The sequence below is a fragment of the Topomyia yanbarensis genome, chromosome 1 (genome assembly GCF_030247195.1).
Source record: "Topomyia yanbarensis strain Yona2022 chromosome 1, ASM3024719v1, whole genome shotgun sequence".
NCBI classification, from domain to species: Eukaryota; Metazoa; Arthropoda; class Insecta; order Diptera; family Culicidae; genus Topomyia; species Topomyia yanbarensis.
In genome coordinates this window covers 206,321,470-206,344,555 of record NC_080670.1, presented here as the reverse complement: position 1 = coordinate 206,344,555, position 23,086 = coordinate 206,321,470, and the positions used below count along the sequence as shown (strand labels likewise).

The window sequence follows — 23,086 nt, the reverse complement described above, 5'->3', positions numbered from 1 at the left end:
AAACTATTAGGTAAGTGTACGTAGAGCCTTCAAGATCGATTAGGCTATCATCTCTGATGTTTTTTGATAGCTTCCGGTACGTGCTACCTATTCTGACGGAGTCGGAAATGCCACACCTGATCATCGCGATACAGAAAAGGTATCGAAGTTCTGTAAAAACTATCCTATTTAGCAAGCAATTTGTAACTGTGGCATAAAATTTTAATCAACCCTGACCCAGAGTATAGTTCGAAAAACGGATGTAAACAAACCCCTCTCCGACTCGAATGAAATGTTGTGAATGCATTGGTAAAGCTGAACTCAACATTCTAACACAGTAGGATATAGTTTTCCTTAGTGGAGAAATTTGTTGGAAAAATTTTGCTCCATTAAGGAGCAAGTTATTTAAAACCATCTTTGCGCGTGAAGAGTACAAAACTTTTTACTAAATTAGTTATGGAATTTGCGTTTCGACTTCGTCTCATCAGAATTCGACACTAACTTATTGACATAACTCTTTTTCTTGCGGGACATCACGCATGACTAGGAGCTTGTGTTTTTGTTTTTGGGAGCTATCGTCAATCTGCCGCTAGTTTAGTCCTGTCAATAAGTTAGTATCGAATTCTGATGAGATGAAGTCGAAACGCAAATTCCATAACTAATTTTGGAAACGAGCTTTTTCCAAATTTTATTTCAGTTCGAACAAAAGCTTCGTTATTATTTTTATACTGCAACTCGGAACGAGATGAATGAGAGCCGAGGCTGAAAGAAGCTTCGGCCATTGCACAGGTACACAGCGAGAATTGATTTTAGTTGCGGCAAGATTTGTACCAGTGTCTGTAAAGTTGGACGTGTATTGAAAGAGAAAACGTGGCTCCCGATTTAATACCCTCTATAATACAGTTTCATCATGTTCGCAACATTGTACTGACATCTTTCAATCTTGGCAGATCTCTTTATTCATCCAGAAATACTTGATGAAACGCGAAATGGACCTGGAAGGTGTCAATGTTAAGATCCTTGCGTATGGGAACTAGAGTGATAAGAAATAATGACCCAATGATACCAGCCCTGAGTTAATTCTTATTCCCACCAGCAGTGTCTGATTCAATTTTTGAGCCGAATCGATCTAGTCTAGCTACCGAACCAATGTTTCTCAAATTTAGGTGGCATTTTTCGATAATCTATACGGAGGCATCCAATTTGTTCACATATTCACCACTAGGTGGCACTTTAAACAACCACATTACTGAAATTGAGGTTCTGAAAGATAACTTTATTGGGTAAAATTTTGCCGACAACTGACAACGAATCTAAAATCATTGGGAATTGTTAAACTTCTATCGAAGCAGTGTCCGAGTGATTTTGAGTGAGACCACGAAAATAACTTAAAAAGTGCTGTGCTCGTTGATCATATTAGTTATTTTTCCTTGCAACCACGGGTCAATAAAATGAAATCACCCCACGGCAAGAGAATAAAACAATTATCTTCTAAGTAGAAATACATTCACCAACAAGCTTGCCAGTCGAAGGCCATAGCCGCAGTCTCAGCACAATCCACGACCTACTAACTATTAAGCATAATCTAATTTCCTAATACAAGTCCTACAGCTGTACATTATTCTGTAGCTAATCATTTTATTCATCGCCATGGGGTATTTGGCCTTGTACTCACTACCTTATCATCAATGTGATGTGATATTCATTTTAAAATATTGTTGGAGAATGCGTTAAATTATTCTAATGGAAAGGGATTGCCCGGTCATCATACATATTAAGTGCATATATTATGATTGGAGAAATTCGCTCCCCCAGATTTCGAACAAAGCGTTAAAAAAGACACTGTCTGAAAACCGTTGGTTATACCCAACCATTTCAAACGTATAGAATTTAGGAGGACTGTTCGGATTTTTGGACGTTCGTTCGGAAAAGCACCAGTTCGGATTTATCCGGAATTTGTAAGGAAGTTTCTACTTCAATGATGGGAAAAGCGCACTAATTGTTGAAGAAATGAGAAATAAGATGAAGCCAAGGGCTATGAAAGCTAATGAAACGTGTAAGGTGCGTCGTAACCTGCTATTTCCCAAGAACAGAAGATATTGGAATTTGCTGCTTTTAGAGCCCGCGATTAGTTTGTCACAGAAGGCTCCAGCAGGGGAGGGCACGCATCGAGAAGATTCGACCACCGTTTAAATGATTCAACAGACTCTAATACTGTTACCAAATTTTTCTTTTTGAAATATTTCTTTCTAAAATTTGGTAGCTACCTGTTGAAAATAGAATAAAAAACTTAAGCACCGAAATCAAAAAATCAATAAACACTGATTGTTATGTAAGATATTAAAATTACTCGAAACTATAAATAAACGTATTGCACGCTCATTTCAGTATCACTCGCGTAAGATACGCACCCATTTCTACAAAAACAATCAGTAGAACTTAAAATAACAGGTCGTGATTTCTATATCACGTCGTGAACAGGGATATTTTTTTTGATAAATTAGGAAAATTTGTGAAAAAAGCTTAAGAGACCAAATGTACAACTCATGACAACACTGTCACCAAAACCCGGTAGATGCCACATACTAAACCCTATTTCGGTCTATTTATAGATTATTAAGACCATTTCATGTTGTTTGGCTGGTTGTGAAATTTAACTCGGACCATATTTATGGTCTTTACAAAGTGGTGTTTAAACCCATAACATATGTTCGGGTCCCTTCAATTCGTGGACTGCTAAGCCCTTCAGAATCACAAATAAAATCTCATTTTCGAACGAATCCAATCTGAATCGAATGATATGTTAGAGTAGTGAAGTACTTTTATGTGCCACATGAAGCAGTTAAAACGCCCAACAACCGGTCATCTCTCAGCTACCAGCCCACCAGTCTTTTACTGAACTAACCGCACACCGAAGTTTGAAAGAGTCGACCACTAGCATAAACTTATAGGTCCTTCAACAAATCAATCATCAAATCAAATTGATTCACTAGTAAGTAGGTACACATATTCACCAGCCAGTCATGACAACATCCGAATCAATGAGAATGTATTATGCCAGTCGAAGGCCACAGGCTCAGCACTAACCCACACCATCAACCAGTGATTATATATGAATTAAAAAATGTACGTGTTCGTACGTCAAACTTGTAGAAAGTTTCGTACGAACACGTAGATCACTCATTGATTGGAAACAGAACAAATCAGCCCCCATCCCACTCAAACCAAATCATGTGTATCCCCCTTGCATTCTCTTGCTAACTTAAAATGCCGATATAGACCTTTACTTAGTTGCCTTTTAGCATGAAGCAGGACGTCACCGCAGTGCACTCCCCAAGAGGAACCTATATCCGCTCTGCTTCATTCTCCTCGTCAATTAGCTGGCTAGTTAGTCTTTCACAGCACACTACAGCGAGAACGGTTGATGTTTGGTTCATGTAGATTACCCAGGGTATCTAAAAGACTCCTCTTTCGATTAGCTAAGGTAGACGAACGTTTGTCATGACCTGCATTGCTGTGAAAAAGTGTTTAGAGTTCTTCGCGAAACATGTTAAGAGTTTATGCGGACTTTTTTCACCTTAGGAACAACTTTGTACAGTATCAAAAGCTCCGCATTTTCCACACTATGTTTACTGCAGCAATCGATTCTAGCCCAATTGATTACGATGGAGATAGCTCATTACCCGCAGTACAAAAAAGGAAAACTGTCGGACGGACCCGATCCAAGAAGACGAAGCTTAACAAAGCTGACAGTCACACGAAACGAAGCCGATAGAGAATAAGTGATTATCTAATCCTCAGCGATTTTTGCTAGACAGAATTGTTTGCAATCCACAATTTCCACTGACTGGGAACTTTTCTTCCCCGTCTTGTTTACCTAATTGTATTCTTAGTTTTAAGATAGCTGTGAAATGCCTCATAAAAAGTTGTTTCCCTTCTTGTATATTAATCTGCATTCCTAGTCCTAAGATAGCTGTAATTTTTTTTCGTAAAAAGCTATTATTCAATCGAATCGTATTTAAGATAGCCGTGAAAAAGTGATCCTCTTAACATCATAAAAAATGTGCACTGTAACCTCCTAGTTTTAAGATATTCCAAATGTAAAAAAAAGAATTTGGCACCGCCAAGCTAACGCATTTGTGCCTGTTAAATAAACGAACTGAATAAAAAAAATTTCGCTGACTGAAACGTGGGCTCTTTACAAGGCAGTAAATCTTCAGTAGATCTGCCCAGGTCAGCCGTCTTGGTAATTACTCCATCAATTTCAACTTTCCGTGCGGGTACGTAGACACGACCCTTCTGCGTAAAATACTTGCAGCAAGCAATCATGTTTGTTTAAGGTCATTCTTGCTTTTTCTGACCAAACATTGGTTACACAGGATACGACCAAGTATCACGTTGCATAATCTCACGATACCTGTAACGAATTTGACTGCGAAAGGACAGGTAGAATTATGTGGATATTCCTCGTGCCGGGATGGCGTAAGGTTTGTCAATCTAGGTTTTGCCAACAGGTTGATCATTTGGAGAAGGTTTCGATTCGATTTTCATTGAATCTGAGAACCTATTGCTGATGGAAAATTTCATTCCACCAGCAAACATTATCAAGAAGGTTAGGCACTTCGCGAAGTGGAGTTGAAACATAATTGCAACAACACGAAAAAAATAGAAAAGAAAAGAGATGGAGCAATCAGCAAACCTTTACGAAAGGATTAAAAATTCCATTAATGTCCAACTATGGTCCGGTGGCTCTTGTTTCTCACAAGGACGTTGTCTGTAGGTTTGTAAGTCGGGTAGAAACGATTCCGAAAACAATGCACAAATAATGCTTAGACCATTAAACGACACATCGTGAAGTGAAGTTCAGTATCCTGCTTACTTAAAAATATGTTTCATATGGGCAGACCTCGTAGGCTAATTACTATCTATCTTTATACGAAATTTTAACAATAGTTTAGTTCTAAATACGCGCTAGACTTAAAAGTAGAATTTTGATATTATAGCGTGTATTCGTTCGGGATATAATCGATAAGATAGCGACTTTAGAATGTGAGTATATGAACATGAATTCTTGAAATAGATCGTTGGATGTACAGTAGAGCTAACACCTTCCATCTCCAGAGCTAAATATGCTCGATTGAATGCTTAACGAATATAATTATAAATAGTTAATTACAAATTTCTTTCTCGAAGCACTCTACCGTGACCTGATCCTTGACTCCAAAGCTATTATTCCGACAATACGTCGAAAAGATCAGCAACAAATGTTTCCTCCTAATAAACCACCTCTATCCACTAACATGTCGTCCATCTAGGTTGTCCCGAAAAAATCAAATTGGCTGTAACTTTTACGCAGCTTCTTACAAGAAAAGGCTGCAGGTTACTATTGGGCCTACCATACGGTACTCGAACATATTGTACAGTTATTCCTAATTATTTAGAAGTTTTAGCTCTGAATTGATCCATCTCTTACAGGAAGGACAGGTTATCCCCATTCAGAAACAAAATTGTTCATAAATTTTTTGTTCATAAAATTTTTAAACTGGAATGGTTGGAAGACCACATAAAATTAATGCTGTTTCTTCACGACTTAGCGAATATTCGATCGAAAACTATTCATCAACTTCTGGACAATCACATTTATTGGACACCTTAGCCCAACTTTTTTTAACCTCCGTATATTTCGAGCTGCTTTATCAGTCTTTTTTACTCTTCCAAATCGCCCCATTAAATTCGAAGGGGCTGAATCTGAGGGCAATTTGGTGGCCTGATGTCATTCTCGTGTACCAATTGAGTGTTGTTTGAGTGTAGTGTACAAACACCAAATCCGATCAAAACAATGGGGAACTAATAATCTCAAAAAAAAAAAAAGAAAAGGTTACTAAGACGATCGAATCGCATCTATTACGCTTTTATAGTTCCAGTGATGTAAAAATGGTAGACTTCAAACCGCAGGAACGTATTGCTTGCCATACTAGATTTTTTGATTTTAAAATTATTTAAATCCCTCCCCTTGGTTGATGGGTTTAACGGCATTGCAATCATCATCGAGCATATCTGTGCATCAGTTTCAGAGAAGCTTTAAGATGGTTATTGTATTATGCCTCGATAGTGGTGCATCAAGGAGACCGTGTTTCTTCATACTTTGCACCTGCACCATACTATCGCTCAACCATTAGCCTGTGCATGCTGGCGTGGCAGACTGATGGATCGACGTGGATTGGCTCTTGCTGTGGGCCGTGTTTGCAGACATTGTTCCACAGCTTGATGACAGTGTTGGTGGACACGGCTAGCACAGTGGGAGTCATTGTGTGTCGATTTATCGATCGATTTCGTTATCGTGCACAGGCTAGTTGAAAAAATGTAAAAGTAGAAGCCTAATATTGGTTGTGCTGTATTAACTGTAGTTTTTAGTACTAGCATACAATTTTTGCTAGTCTGTGTATGTGTTCGTTTGCGTATTTGTAACAGCTGGGTCAGAGAATAGATGCAGAACTGGCGTATATGATAGAAAAGTGAGCAATCCTTCTTAGAATTCGTTGGTCGCTTTTTTCCGATGATCAATTCGTGCATTCGATTCGATTAATTCGGGAAGATCGAATTGGATAAATTAAGATACGATTAACCATTCATGCCCATGTTGTTTGTGGACAACAATGTTTTTAAACAGCTATAACTTTTGATTGGGACAAGATTTACTCACTAAAATAAGTAAGGCTAATAAATGTGACTATTACCTTTCATTTCAGTATTTTCAGTTAAATGGATCAGCTCTATACCTGAAGTTATTGCAATTAGTCTGATTGGATTCCGATGGAGCAGTGCTGCCAGGGACAGTTTAGGTTTCATATATATTCGTTATGTTGCAATATTATTGAAAACGGATAAAACTCGTCAATTGAACTTGTCTTTGGCTGCATTTTCTTCGCAATTGGACTGTTGTAAATATTATATGAAAATTGTATTGAGCATTGGAAGGTAAAAATGTTATTTTTCTATTTATTACTATATCCTTAATAAAGATTCATACTAAAACTCATTAACACAATAAATTGCATATTCTCTCATATACACTCACAATCTCTCTCATTCCAAACGTACAAACGCTCGTGTCCTTCGCGATAGCAAAAACCTTGTCGCAAACACGAACGTGCAATTGCAATCATCCAAACGTACTTACGTCCGCGAACTCGCAGACACAGCGATACTTCGGTAACCCACCACTCGCTCGGCCATCAATCGGTCACGTCCGGAAATCTCCGCCTTCGATCATAGCAGCTCAGACTCATGCCTTCAGTTGGACCAATAAAAAAAAATGACGCTCATATTCACTAGACAACACGTTCCATGGTGGCATGACCGGAAACTCTAGTGAAATTGGAAATTTTACTCTCTTCTAGCATCTGAATAGTACACCGAAAATTAAGTATGGGATTCACGGTCCGCGCGCGATCATCCAAGAACACACGAGTTTTCAAATTTCAACTCATTTACATACAAAACTGTAATTTTATTGCAGAATATAATTCTAAGTATCATTTTAAATCAATATGCATTTAACAAAAATCTTCCAAAATGCGATAGTTTTGGAGATATTTGAAATTTTGCTCCAATAAAAATAATTAATTCGTGTAATTAGGCCCTTTTTAAAAGTTATTCACGTTACCCCATCATAACATATCAACAATCTAATCACATTCAAAATGTTTCTTTTCTCTTTAACTTTTCGTTGACAAAATATAAAAAAAATAAAAAATGAGTTTTTTTGCAATTTAAATTTTTAACATAAATTTTTGTTTTTGTGGAAACATTTTTTTCAATGCATATTTTTTTCGTGAAGAAGCTGTAATTCCTTCTCAGATAGTCTTGTTATATAAAATAGGGTTATCGATCGATCAAAAAAAAAATTGAAATTAATGCATGTAGAAACGTCTACGCCCTTTTAAAAAATTGCATTTGCGTCAAAATAATCTTATTGACTAGGGAAAATGTTTAGTCTTCCATGGCTGTGAAACCTGTTAAGTATAATCGGAATATAAGATGGTCGGTCACGATTTAGTAGTTTTTCGGATGGATCTTCGTGCAATTCCTCACACGCGAATATGAGAATGGACACACGGTTATAAAATCGAATTTATACACGCGAAGTTACATACACGTTGGAACACGCGACATACTAACGCAAAGGCGATGATCGAACATGTTAACGTACAAACGCTCGAGTCCTTCGCGATGATACACGCACTCGCGAAGTCCCTACACCCCGCACATATCCGAACTGTACAATGACTATCACATTCCAAATCACGGCTCGCTGAAATTGGCCTTAAGGAGTGTTTTAGTGGGTGACATTTCCCGTCTCTACTGCAATTGTAATCAGTGATTCTGATGAGGAGCTCCTAGTTCTACCGCTCCTCTCGAAAAAAAATGTGCAACGAAACAATGTAGGATAATTTGAATGAATTTTGAAAAAAAAAAATCTTTAAAACATAAGAAAAATTTACGAATGATGATCTACAACCATTCCTTCTTTGATCTTTCTTTATTTTCTCCCAAAAATTCTAGGTCTCTTTAATTTTTAAAGCAGAATCCACATCACATCAGATCTCAACCAAACCCTATCCCCGATATGAAAAAAATGTCACCTGAAACAGTTTTCTTTGAAAGCCCACGGAAAAGACACCGCACGTGGCTAGATCTTGGGATTTCCACGAAGTCAAACCGACCGAATCCGGCTGATTGTGTAAGAGATTTCTTCCAAATTCCCGTTCACCTTTTCTTCAACCTTCTCCTCCTCCTCCTCCTCATAATCATCATCATTCTGAGTGAATGCCTTTGAAAAGGATTGCGTACCAGGTTGCTAGCCGCCGGCGGCAACTAATTTCGTCGCCTTTGCACCGTTCACTATTCGGGCTTTGACCGCAATCGGTGGGTTCCCACCGCTCTTCTCTGGTACCGGCGATTGGTCGGCGCTAGGAGAAGGTTGTTGAATTAGTCGGAAATGAGGGGAAAACTCAGATGCTTTCCCAGTAAAGCCAGAAATTAAATTAGAGGTTTAATTTGGGGAGGATAAATGCCCAACAGTGTCGGATGGTAGTTCAACTGTTCAACAGGGGTAATTGAAATGGTTTCTTCTTTCTTTTTTAAAGGGTTGCAATTAGTCTTTCAATACTTACCGTAAATATTTTATTAATGTATTTGGACAGATCCTAAGACGAGATAGTAGTTCTTTTCTATATTTTCTATATCACTTCGTAAGGGGTGAATTTGTGTTTCATTTTCATCTCATCAGTACCTGGCAGACCAACTTGACTTCACCAGCCACAGTTGATGTCCCGCAAGCAATAAAGTTGCTAATGCAATCATGGCGAAATCGAAACATGGTTCGACTAGCAAACCATTGTTCTAAGAATTTCTATAAAGCTCTCTAACAAAAAATTTAAATTAGACCCATTTTGGGCATTAGAAGGCACATTATCTGCCACTTTTGCTTATAATGGACTGAATTTTTCGATTTATCATCTGAGCGAATACTGGTTTTAAATTCGCTATGCTATCAGCAGCAATCAGAACTTCTGTACTTGCGGAACATCAACCGTAGCCAGTCTTCCCATATGCACATCGCACATAATGTTCGCTCTGGTTCTGTGCTCATATTAAACCCACACTTCGTGTACGAACTCAAACACGCTATTTCGTACCTAAACACGTGCACATGTTCGCTTGCACAACTGAACCCCATGTACGTACACGGTGTGCGTACACATCGGTTCGTGGCACCAGTTTTCTCTTTCTCACTTTCATCGCCACCAGCGCTGACTCTTTTTGCCATGTGCGAATCGTTCTCGTGTACGCACCCGGTGTACGTACACGGATGTTTGAACTAGTTTGCACATCGTTCGCTTGAGTTCAATGTTCGAGGCGAACTTGTACATCGAGTACAAAATTGTCCATGATCATGGGAAGTCTGACCGTAGCTATTTCCTGGTGAACGCCAGTTATATTGCCGTTTTGAATCTAGCATCTATCTATGTGGTCAAGTCGGTCTGCCAGATACTGATGAGACAAGGTCGAAACACAAAACCCTGACTTACAAGCAGTAAATCAACTTTAGTTTTAGTATTTAACATCAATTTTAATTTTTTCCCACTGAAAAAGTTTAAATCGACAATTGACATTGCGAAAACCGCCGGAAAACCGCTCAACGATGCGTAACGATTTCAAATTACCGGATAAACTTCCCTCCAAACGTTAATTTGGCAGCCATTATTCCCGCACGAGTGATCTCGTGGAAAGATTGGCCCGGAACTTTAAATTGGAACCTGTCCGGTTCCACTAAATCGACTCGGTGTATATGTACGTTCAATATGCCCCCCTCCCAAAAAAACAGCAAACGAACCGGCACCGATAGTGTCCCCGGTCCGATGCTGAAATAAAGTAAGATTTATGAGGCTCAGTTTTATGTGGTTTTTCTCATTCACAATTTTATTGCTTTCTTTCTTTTGGAGGGTTCTCTCTCTCGCTCGGATGAGTGAACATTTTACACGGGGATAATAAGTATGTACAGTGTGGATCCGCCGCTCGGGGGTAGCCCAGCGAAGGTTCCAAAGGTTGTAAAACCGAAAAGTATAAAAGCTACATTTACTTTATCTTTTTTCACTAGAATGATAATCTCAGTTCTCGCAGTTATTCCAAAAGCTGCAAAATTAAAGCTACAAAACATATGCACAAAAGGTACACATTTTCCCTTGACTGTAGGTGACCGTAGTATCTCTTATCGTATTAGTTCGTCGTATCCGTGTGTGTGTTCCGGAGCAGGGCAGCTGGACGAAGAGAGTGTTCCGGAAGTGCGTGGCGGTTCTTCGTTTGAAATTGGTTTCGGGGGAGTCCTGGCTGATGGTATGGTATCTGCGCTTACCACGCGTACTGAGCACCGAGACCGGAGAACGAAACCACGGCTCCGGGGTGGGCCACGTGGGCAGCGGCAATTGGGGCTCTACGGGTTGGGAAAAATGTGTTTAGGTTCGTATGCGGATACATTTTCCACGAAAACGCGGAATTTTTGTCCCTACTTGTACGCTAGACCGTGTCCGTAGGCCGGATAGGCAGCAGCATGTCCATAAGCTGGGTAGGCGGCGGCATGTCCGTAAGCGGGATAAGCAGCAGCATGACCGTAGGCAGGGTAGGCGGCCCTAACAACCGGGGCGGCGGCTGGGTAGTGCAGGGCTGCACCACCGTAATGGACGGCCGGAGCTGTACAAAACAAATACGAAAGGAAAAACAAATGGGGGGAAAAGTGAGCAGAGATTGCGGGTGGCTAAACTGTAAAACCGAGGACAGCATCGAATTCGACGTTTGAAGTGGAAAGGTGCTAGCTCCGATCCGGTTGGAATAAAATTTCTAACAGAATTTGAATCGGAATTTAGGTGGCTTTCAGTAGAATCAAATGTTGCGTTCGTTCGAAACCGATTGGACGCGGATTAATCGAGATCAATGGAATTAGAAATTCAGGGCTTCATAAATCAAGTATTAAACGGAAAATGAAACCCGATACCCCGGATTCCAGAAAGCTAAATCAATTCATAATTCCACAGTTAAATTTTTCCGTTTTCGAATTAATTACAATTGATAAATAATCCGCGAAAACAATTAATATTTCAGTTGCTAGAAACTAGCATATTTAGAGGTTATGAAACAGCCTCATCTAGCTGCGTTGGTATTGATTGATCCGTTTTGACGTTGAAATTGAGTGAAAAACGATCTCAGTGTGCGTATTTTAAACGTCAAAAACTCAATTCTGAATGGTCCATCAAAATGTTCCACCAGCGTCCGCTAATCCATGGATCGCTTTCTGCACCGAACAAGCGAGCGAAGCGACGTTGTCAAGACAACTTCAAAACTTTTCAAACTTTCCCTGACGCGCTGCATCACGACTGCATGACAGCAGCCTTCGGGATTGACCCTTAACTACTAATGTGGTTTTCGTTTGAGGCGAAACTGAGTCAGTTCCTAACCCCAACTGCTGTCAAAATGTATGAACTGACAGCGGTTGGGGTTAGAACCTGACTCAGTTTCAGGTTCAAGCGAAATCGCCATAAGAAACTCGTTAAAGCAAACTCAACTCACACGCCACAGGATCCACCGCCTGAAGGGGAAATTACCGATGGGCAATGCAACTTTAAAGTTAACCTTGCCTTCGGTCTGTGCAGACGGAACATAAACACCGTCATCTTATGAATACTTGCGGTAGTTCTTTTTTTCCCTACTGAATATGAATGAATGAAATCCTGAACACTTACCGGCAATGGCAGGAGCTCCGTAACGATAAGCTGGGGCAGCATAGTGAGCTGAAAGAAACAAGTAGATAGAAGAAGAAAAAAGTAAGGCATTAGTTGCAGGTTCTTGCAGTAAATAGCACACGCGGTATCGTGGAAAGTCGTCCCACGATGGGGGAATTTAATAAAGCACAATTGTAAGAACACACAATAGTTTGAAGAGAAAAAAAAACTGCAACAGCTGACAACGGTCGAGTTGTTGTTGGTACATGGCTCACTTCAGGTTAGGTTAGGTTCTTGGTGGTGAGAAAACTTGTCCAACGCCTGCTTTGCTGCAGATATCTCACTGTAGTGAAACATGGTTAATGGTGAAAGCGTGACTGGTGACTTTCGCGACGGAAATTTCTTTCAGGAAAATGACAGCAGATGGTTGTTTTTTGAGAGCTTTGTAACTATAATCGATTTGCTACATGACGACCCACTATAAACCATTTAATTTCTCACGAAGGAAAAAAAAATCGGTTGAATCTATTTGCACATAAAGGCACAAAACCTAACTTGGAAAAGTTTGTTTCGTGTTCCACTCGTCAGTAACTGACACCAATTTGCTGCCAATTAGACGATATATCCAAACTTACATCAAATTGACGCCTGTTGATGAGTGAAACACGAAACATTCAAATTCAACTTTTCTAAGTTAGCCGTTCTGCCCTTATGCACCAATCGGTTCAACCATTTCTTTTCTTTCGTGAAAATTGAATGTTGCATACACTCGAACGTTTGACTCTCACGCCAGAAGACAAGAGTTTGGTCCCTTGACTGGTCAGCGACCCAGAGCTTCTCTGCTTGGCTAACCGAGACTTCACTCGGTACCAGCCAGTTGCTTCAGGCGTTCGCATGTGCTGAGTGAACTGTTTGGATTTAGTGTCTAACTGGCGCCAATTTGGTGTTAGTTTGGATATATCATCTAACTGGCAGCAAGTTGTTGTCAGTTACTGACGAGTGGAACACGAAACATTCAAATCCAACTTTTTATTTTACATATATTTTTGTCCTGCTATCGCTCTTCAACCTTTCAGCAGTAGCGTTATTACCTACATTCAAGTGACCGCCTGGAGCTCTAAGACGATTTCACCTGAATTTCAGAACGAAGTGCAGTACAGGAGGATCCCAATTTAAGCGCCAAAAAAGGAACACAGATGTAAAAAACTACAAAAATTAGTTTGGATCGGATCAATTTGTCATCAATAGGCGGAATAAATTAAAAAATTCAGTTGGTTCATTTGAAAAGATTGGTTCGAAACTGCAACATTGACATCCATCGTGACAATTCCACCGTGAGTATCTGCTCCAAATTAAAATCGAATTGAAGAAGTTTGGCAACCGAATCAACCTGCTTCCGACTTTCAATAAATGTGAAATTTGGTAACAGAATTTTAATGTCTACAACTTTGTTGAAGACTGCAAACCAATCCGACTTCATTAGGAAAAGTCATTGAAATTTCGACGAAGCCATTAGTTTTGTACGTGGCGTAATAGCGCAAGTTGTGCTTGCAATCCAGTATTTTATTAACTCAGACAACCATGTGCTCCAGCAGATCCTCGCACGTCAAACTCTCATCGGTGACTACACCATCAATCTCGACTTTCCGAACGGGTATGTAGACGCGATAGTTCGTGAAGAGCTCCCAGCAAGCAATATCATTTACCTGCTTTAAACTCGCCATCACGCTCCTGAGTTTGTTCGTCCGGAGCATTGTTATTTCGGTTATAGAGGAAAAACGTCCCGTCAGGTCATTTGAAATGTGTTCAATAAAGTCAATGATTTAGTTTTGTTATGGGACCACAAAGGAACCGGTCGAAGATTCTGGATATCATTTGGATCAAGGATTCTAAGGAATCGATTCTGATTCGACATCCATTTGGCTATCCGGAGAGAGAGCCAGAGAGAGAACCAAGCGAGAGGATTGAAATATCCCACAGGGGCAGTACCCGCTCAAACGAGAACGGAAAGATAAATGGGTTTTAGAAAGAACACAAACTGTTGCAGGATAACATGCGATCCAGGGAATAATATTCATACAGCAACGACTATGTCCAGTACTTCTAAATCGAACAACCAGCACGTCTGACGAGAAAGAAAATAGCAGGGAAGCAACTGCATCCAGCGGTCTACCATAAATGTCTGTCATCCATATATGTAATTGTTGGAAACTATTGACATCAAAAATTATATATTTCGATTTTCTCTAGTAGAAAAAAAGTGCATTCCGCCCACTAGAAATATTTAGTCAATAGTGTATCCAATTAAAATTTGCAAAAACAAATTTGAAAATTTTCCCTGACTTGATTACAAATCCCCTGAAAACACTAGTTTTTTTTTCAATTTTTTTGTAAATAGCTGGATTTTGCAGGTTTCGTTCAGAAATGGTGCACGAACTTTCAATAGGCACATACAACATCTGCTTTCTACCTCTGCCCAAGAGAGTGCTACAAGCAAGAATAGCAATTGACACATAATAATCTCCTCGGTCGCATGTGAAGGATAGGGTACTGTTACTTTCCTCATTACTGGAAGTGATTGAGTGAGGTTCTGCTGTAAAATGAGAACCCGCTTCGGTACAAAACACAACACACCTAAAACTAATCATCGGGAGCATAAATGCATCTGTTTTTTTTCGCCCTCGAACTGTGAGCGAAAAGCTCCAAAATGATTCGGTTGTGTTAAACCAACCTCATACTTGTTCAATAGCTACACGTAGTTGGCTACACAGTTCAGACTTGACTAACACATACCAACGTCTACATGCTGTCCCACTTTCGATCGCTGCTACCATGATTAGTTTATACAGCTTCTCCGTACAACTAGCAATAATCAGTCACCTTTATATGGGTTCGTCATATACAAAATTCTATATTAATAACTATGCTTACAATACCAAAAAGAAAAAAAAATATAATTTCTCAGACCACGTTATGCACGCATCGTGGCCAGATACCCATGTGCCAATTCCGTATTCAGATGGAAAATCCTATACCCCATACAAAAATCTACTGTAAACAAATCCAGCAGGCTTCAGCATCACCAGTTAAATTACGAACGGTTGTAGTGGTATGTTTGGGCAGCATAACTTCACCATGGACTAGCATTACAAGCGAGAGGCAAAATGATAAGCTTACGGAAACTGGTCTCACAATGATAAAATGCTTTCTCTCACCAGCTGTACTATCTTCTCATTTAATTCTCTTCAGCTCTAAATATCCACTTGTTGTCAGTCCATACTGGAATGGTGAATTATGGATGAACAATCCACTTCACCAAATCTTAGTCTATTATCCATTAATCTGCTTTTCTTCACATCTCCGAGCCACCGGGAACTACCTATATTATTTTGGTATACGGGGTGATGAAGGTATTTATAATTAGGAATACATTGCAGGCATCCAATTGATTCGTGAACGTGTAGTATTCGAAGCCCGCCTCAAACTGTACGTGTAAGAACAAGCATTCTTGAAATGGGTCGTTGGATGTGCAGTAGAGCTATCACCTTCCATACCCTGGGCTAAACATAATATTTCACATTTCACCGAACAGAGGGCGGTACCGTTAACTTTCCAATGGAGACAGATGGAGTATAGACATGTTTAGAAGAACTTCTTAATAAGCTCTACCTGTTGAAATGTTAGTGCTGGTGCCCTCTATGCGTGGCATGTGGAACGTAAGCTGGCGCATCTAACGCACTAAATGTCTATCGAAAGTATGTTTCAACTAAAATCATCGGCTTTCTCGCAAAATAAACTAGTTAGTGGGGATCCACTATTGTTCCACCACCATGTGTTATTAGGCCTCGTGCAAAACTGATTCAGAAATCGATTTGTAGAAAGTTTAATAAATTCTCCTACCAAAGTTAGATTGATTTGCTAACATTTATGGTGCTTTAAAAGACCTTGTTTAGAGTGACTCAGAACACTGTTGAATTTTCTCTGGTTCAATAGATACCATAATGGATAGAATTTATTGTGTGTGGTATACATAGAAATCAAATTCAAAAAATCCGCTCATGATATAAAAAAGGATAATAAACAGACAATTTAAGTCATTGAATTTATTCACGGCATACCCTAGGTAAGAAGGCGAACAAACAAAGCGCTATCTTAAAAGTACAACTTACCGTCCGAAAAAAAAAATACGAACGTTTGAGAAATGTCAAAGGAAAGTAAGCATCTACGAAACGTGAGCAAAAGAAAAAACACGTGCACAGAAAAAGTTTCGCACTGTAACATTTGATTTGACACTGTAGCGAAATACCGGGAAACACTATAGTATTGCAGTTGCGGTGTGAGTGGCCTCGAGAAAGCAGGAGGAAAACAAAACGTGTTGTTTGAGTGGTAGAGCGCCAGCGGTCACGTTCTTCAGACCGTAAAGGAAAAGTTCATCGAGGTTTTCACATTGGATTTGCACAAGCTAGACGCGTATGGAAAATACCACAGTTTGGAACAAAGTAATAAAAATCTCACTTGCAGAGCAACTTAAAAGTACTACTCATGAAATGAAGAAGGATAATTAATAGAAAATTGAAGGTATTTTTATTCACGAAAGACACTGGAATTACAAGAGAGTCATCTGGAGAAGCAGGGCCTCGTAAATTTCGAAGCAAATCACTATAAATTATCTTCTCTATTAATCATTCGGCCTAACGTCCGTTTGATCCAATTTCCATTCGACCTACTGCCAATACGACCGGATGGACAGTAGGTCAAATGGAAATTTATGTCCGGGCACCGTTAAATTCACTCACAACCGAAATGGAGGATCAATATTTGATCCTACAGAACATTTGTTCTAAATTTATTTCCCAACTTCTGTCCAAATTGACCTTGAGTCTGAATACATGCATAAAGGTGAAACATAAAGAGCTTTGCCTGAGTCAAAAATGCTTAGTCACGATTGTTAATGTAACTGAATCAATCTTGGTGCAATTGCTCATCCTGATATTCGCAGATAGTTTATTGAACTTTTTCATCAAATGAAAAAAGGTCAGTCTTCTTCCAACTACTGAAGACAACGACCACGGTGCTTCGTTAAGAGTTTAACGACTTCTCCTGATAATTTGAAATCGATTAGCAGACTTTCACAAAGCTCTAGACAAGAAAATTATCCTTCCGAATCTTAGCCCTAGTGATGTTCTGATGTCTACCCGATCAGAATGCAATAACAAAATTATAACAGAATACACTTTTCGTTGTAAGCTGTCATATAAATCTTGTCTCACTAATAGTTAAAATAACAGAAAATTATAACAAGTAACAACGGGAGATATAGCTTTGAAGCATAGATCGGGTAGAGTTATCCACAGTGAAGAGAATGTGAACAAGTGAGTATACTTCGAGTAGATTGTCAAAAAATACTTCGAGAACGTTGGTTGCGATACAATTAGCACCAAATTGAAACAGATACTCATTGTGGGACTAGAAATCTACTCAAAAAGGGCCGATTTAGTTTCTCAATGCTAATTTCTGGGTTGTCCAATACATACTTGCAAACATTGACGCAGCTGGAAGCAGAAGATGTTAGATACGACTCTCTGCTCCGACAGTATAACGCACGAGTTAGTGAACACTGACTTGTACCTATCAAGCAAATTTACGAATTGGGACCTCTACGGAGAGGGCTTGGTTATTAGATTCATTGGGTATTTTTCCATTCAGAAAAATTATGAGACATGGTAAAGCTCAAATCTCCTAATAACGTTTACTTGACACGGCGCAATGCATTAGCTTGACTGAACCGTGAAATTTTTTTTCAATTGCAATGTGTGAACAGAAGTAAATAATCGTATACTATTAGGTTTCCATGTTGTGGATAGTCTTGTATGTCTGCTGACCATCTTTGTAATTTGCATTTTATTTGACGGTGCTGGCTTTTGGATTGGAGGTAGAAGGCGCAGCACAGTACGCAGGTTTCATTGTTGCGGTATTCGATGAGATGACATGAAAACGAAACACAAAAATCCATTTTAATCTAACTAGTTTTATGTCCTTATGTAGAAATCGGGTTAATCCAATTTTAGCACCTTTTGGGAGTAGATTTAGCATCTATGACACAGCTTGGGACACCAAACAATGATTCCGTTTCATAATTCAGCAGGCCAAACATCCTTTCGATTGTGTACTTTTTCGTAAAAATCTGAGATGCAAAAAAGTACATTTTCCCACACTAATTCCCACTTTCAACGCAATTCACCAATTCGGGGAGTACCCCATCGGTCCCATAATTTACCAATTAAAACCACAAAAGAAACTCAACTAGTTAGTTTCAAATTGTTGGAATTGGTACATTTCTTAAAACCCATCGAGGTCGTCTCAATCATTGATTATTTGTCGCTTCCCAATCAAAAGATTACAACAAAAATTGTATCGAAATATAATCTCGTATTAACACATGTTATAATTTTAAGTTATTTTAACTACCAAAGAGGCCACATTTATGACACAGCCTAACACGCAAATTGCACTCGGGTATTTGATTCTGATTGAGTTTTTGGACATAATTATAGGAGTGAAGTATAGTGGCGAGTAAGCCAGCACCAAATATTTTATTTTTAAAGTAGGAAAGAGCAGCTCATGTTTGAAAGAAGGCAAAATTGATTGTTTCGCATTTCCTTAACGTATCTATCCCCTGCGTGTGAAGTCACACGGCATCACCAGGCATGACGTGTACAATTGTATTGTAATTACTTGCTTAAACACTAGAGTGAGCACCATTGGGCCACCCCTGTTTCGACTCCAAGTCCCACCAGCAGACTCCACTACAAATTTGAACCAAAATAGGAGAAAACTTACTACCAAACCAACGACAATTTTCGACAATTTACACGGAGAAAGTCCGCTAACCGTCATTTTCACGGCTAGGTGACACTATATGCATCAGTTACTGCAAGTGAAAATAAGGTAATTTAATTGGTTACAACTTTGTCGAAGACGGCAAATCAATGCAACTTTCGTAGAAGTTTTCAAGCTTTTCATGAAGAGATGTCTAGGTCAGTTTTGTAGTAGTCGATTTGGAGGAACTTTATTTTTTGGCTAAATAATTTTTGGGTTTAGCTGAATAGTATGTTTGGAAGAATTTTATTACATGATATGAGAAAATTTTAGTTCCGTATATCAACACATAGGGGGCACCAACACTAACTTTTCAACGGAAAGAGATAGAAATTAGGTGTCTTCTACAAAGTTGTTGAACAAGCCGTTTCCAGTAATTCTAGTCAACATATCCATAGTCTGTCACTCTTCCTTTAAAAGATAGTGTTGGTGCCATCCATATGGTGAAATATGAAACACAAAAGATGACCTGTACTAAAAAAAACTTCCGAGTATACCATTCAGTTGAGCTTATTAAAAATTTAATAACGTCTAAGGAAGTTAGATTGATTTGCAGTCTTCGGCGAAGTTATAGACAAGAGAATTATCTTTCTTATTTTTACTTGCGATGGTAAACACAGTGCCATCTAGTAGTTTAAATGCAAGTTAGTGTGTCGAAAAATCCCAAACAAATTTCGAACTCGTTGGTCCGGTAGCTAAACTTGTTCGATTCGGTTCAAATTTGGAGCAGACTCCTGGCGGGACTAGGAATCGACTCAGGAGTAGGACGATTGAAAAGTTTGTTGATTTTCTGGGTAGTCAGTTTAAGAACTGTTTTTTTTTTTGTACAAATATTTTTATTTTTATTATAGCGGTTTTAGCCTGAGGGTCTTTTGCCTCTTTTAGGGTTAGAGAAATCTCTTGTGGAAAAATTTCTAACCCTACGTGCGGGGTTGGGAATCGAACCCAGGTGAGCTGCGTATAAGGTAATCGATTTGCCAACTAAGCTATACCCGTCCCCCAGAATTCAAAGTACTGAAAAAAATGTGAATGGGTTAAAATCCATTATATGATAAGACCCACCGATACAGCTAACTGCTGAAGCGACGCTAAATTAGAGGTCTTACCCAGGACAACAAAAATGGAAGCAAATTATTACATTTCTTTTATGAGACTCTCTAGCTAATGATGCTTTCAATCCTATTCTATCAATAGGTGTAATGTCATTCTACCAAATGACCAGATCAATTTAATCACACAAAACCGTACGCTTTGCGGCTCTTGACCTAATGGCGTATGGGACCCAATAAATCATTCGACCTAATGACTCATTAGGGTCATTCGGTCGACTGGCCCATTCGACTTGTTCACCCGTTTGACCTAACGGCCCAATTTTTTATGTTTTTCAGCTTTTGGTCTAATGGCTAATAGGACTTAGTGACCCATTCGGCATAAAGGCCCATTCTGTCAATTGACCCATTTGGACTAATGTCCCACTCGGCCTTATGGAGGAATTTGACCTAGTTTCCCGTTCGGCCTAATGACTCAAAACTCCAAGCTTACTGTAAATAGCTTATTGCATCTAATAACACAATTGGCCTAAGGACCCGTTTAGTCTAATGGCCTATTCGGTCTCATAGCCTGAAACTCCAAATGTTAACCTAATGACCCATTGGGCCATACGATCCTTTCGATCGAATGACCTATTTGGTCTAATGACAAAAAAACTAGTGTAAAATGTTCTCAACGCTTCACTAATGCACAAAAATAAGTGGATCCCATTTCAAATAGTATTAAAATGCCTGTAGCGATAGCGAATTTGGGCCATGACCATAAGGCTTTTCGTTTGCTCGGGATGCACATATTTTCCCGTAGCGTGCAGCCCATTTCAATAACTGACCAATCTGATTTTCATACGTACAGAACGTGGTCTGAGCATAAGGACGCTATAACTTCAAAACCACTAGACAATATGACCAATGAATGACATTTAGTAAATCGGATGAATTTATATTAAAAATTGCAAAAAAAAAAACAAATCGTGATGGGGAAGATTTATTTCAAAGCAATATGACGTTCGGAAGAAAGTACTGTCAAAGTGTGGAATAGAGTCATATCAGAAAGTTTAAAATCATCCTCCGTAAGAATTGGAACAAGTCGATGCTTTCATTAAACGCGAATTACCTGAGTCTCAAACATGTGCATAAATCAAATATCAAACTAACTTAGTACCTTATACCAGTATCGCACAAATTTATCCAACTGAACGATTGTCCAAAATTGAGTCAAAATAACTGCGAAATGTAATCGCTTATTTACTCTTTTTTGCAAACAGTACAAAATACGGAACCTTTTTTTTAAACTGCGAGAAACAAACGATGAATTCTGATTACAGAAATGAAAAAAACACACCAATTGTTTTCAAACACTGATCCCTGGAGCTAGGAAATATTGTTCAAATTTATGCAATAATTATTCCCAAAAGGGAAAAGCAACTGCTTTTGCTTCCCGGGACATTACTCGGGACAAGTCAGTTGCTTAGACTTCACATGTGTCGTGTGAACTGCTCGGATTTTTTTTTTGTTTGACTAGCGCTAATTTGGGTACTAGTTTAGATACATCGTCTAACTAGACACCCAGATGGTACTAGTTACTGACGAGATGAATTCCTAACACAAAAAAATCAAACTTAATTGTTCAAATTGCTTATCATTGTTCACACAAATAATCTAGAAAGTGAGCAAAAATCCACAGAACAGCCGCAATAAATTGTACCAACTCTATGTTCCACATTAGGCCAAAATCACTTTTCCTCCCAAAAATTGGCACTCCACAAAACAACGCCAAATTTAGTTCCAACCACAGAACCCTGTTTCAAACACAAATCCTCCAAACCTATCACAGTCTTTCGGTGGAATAACACAATTTCAACGCTTGCTGCGCTCCTTCCAAAAAAACACTACCTACAGCTACCTAACCAACAATCCCAAACTTACCAGCATGGGGGTAAGCAGCGGCATGCGCATAGTGCGGACCGTACGCTAGCCCATCATTGCTCAGCCGGGAGCTTGCCACTCGCACCGACGAGTGCGCGGAATCGACAGCCTTCGAGTACTGCGATAGCACATTCTGTCCGTACAGTCCCTTGACGGTGTGCTCCTGGCTGGAACCGACCGAGTGGTAATCCAAACTGGGAGCCGCAATCGAGTAGGCAGCCGGTCCACCGGCGCTTACGCAGGCAACCAGTGCCATCAGGACGACGTACTAGGGCGGCAATGAAAAGGGGGTTAGAGTTAAGACGGATCGTCGCGGATTCCACGGCTGGTGGTACCTTGAATGCCATTCTGCTGATTATGATTTTCGGGTGAAGTTGTAGGTTAGATTCACACACACGCACGTTATCACTTGCGGTTAGGCACTGCAACTGAGTCAGGTCGCGCAATTCGCTTTTATACGCACAGTGCATTTCTGTGCAGCGACGCACGCCCTTTAGCTTCGAAAGTGAGCGGTGGCCAGAGGTGGGTCCAGAGGTTGCTGAATGTACTCCAAAAACGATATTCTGCAGGGTTGGGTCAACGAGAACACGGGGGGAGCAGAGTTACGTCGTCTCGCTTACGCCTTCCAATTTTTGCCAGCGGATATATATGTAGCTATCGATTAGAACCTGCCAAAGCCCGTTGGTGGTGTGATTTGTAGGCCCATAGTTTTAAATATGCTAGAGCTACACCCAAACGAACGGGGCCCGCGTGTTCTTGATGATGGCTGCCGTTGATGAACGAATATTTATATATTTAGAACGGACGAATTTATTATTCATAAAGTGCAACAACTTTCGACTGGTGTGTCTTATGTCGTAGCTAGCGCGTTAAGGTGCAGCCTACTGTGGTGGAAAGTTGTTTGAAAAACAAAACCAAGGAAGGTTTGATCAATTTATTAATTGGGATTTGTTTTCAAAACTTGGTTGGTATGTT

General features: G+C 39.6%; 1 protein-coding gene across 1 annotated transcript; it reads right to left on the bottom strand.

Annotated features, from left to right (window-relative positions):
• Nucleotides 1-10,441: 10,441 nt before the first annotated feature.
• Nucleotides 10,442-22,534, bottom strand: LOC131676485 (cuticle protein 21.3). The gene is made up of 5 exons (XM_058955548.1): nt 22,447-22,534; nt 22,112-22,379; nt 12,279-12,326; nt 11,052-11,232; nt 10,442-10,975 (listed from the first exon to the last, which is right to left on the bottom strand). The coding sequence occupies exons 1-5, from the start codon at nt 22,456-22,458 to the stop codon at nt 10,894-10,896; spliced, it is 591 nt and encodes a 196-aa protein (XP_058811531.1). The 5' UTR covers nt 22,459-22,534; the 3' UTR covers nt 10,442-10,893.
• Nucleotides 22,535-23,086: the final 552 nt, after the last annotated feature.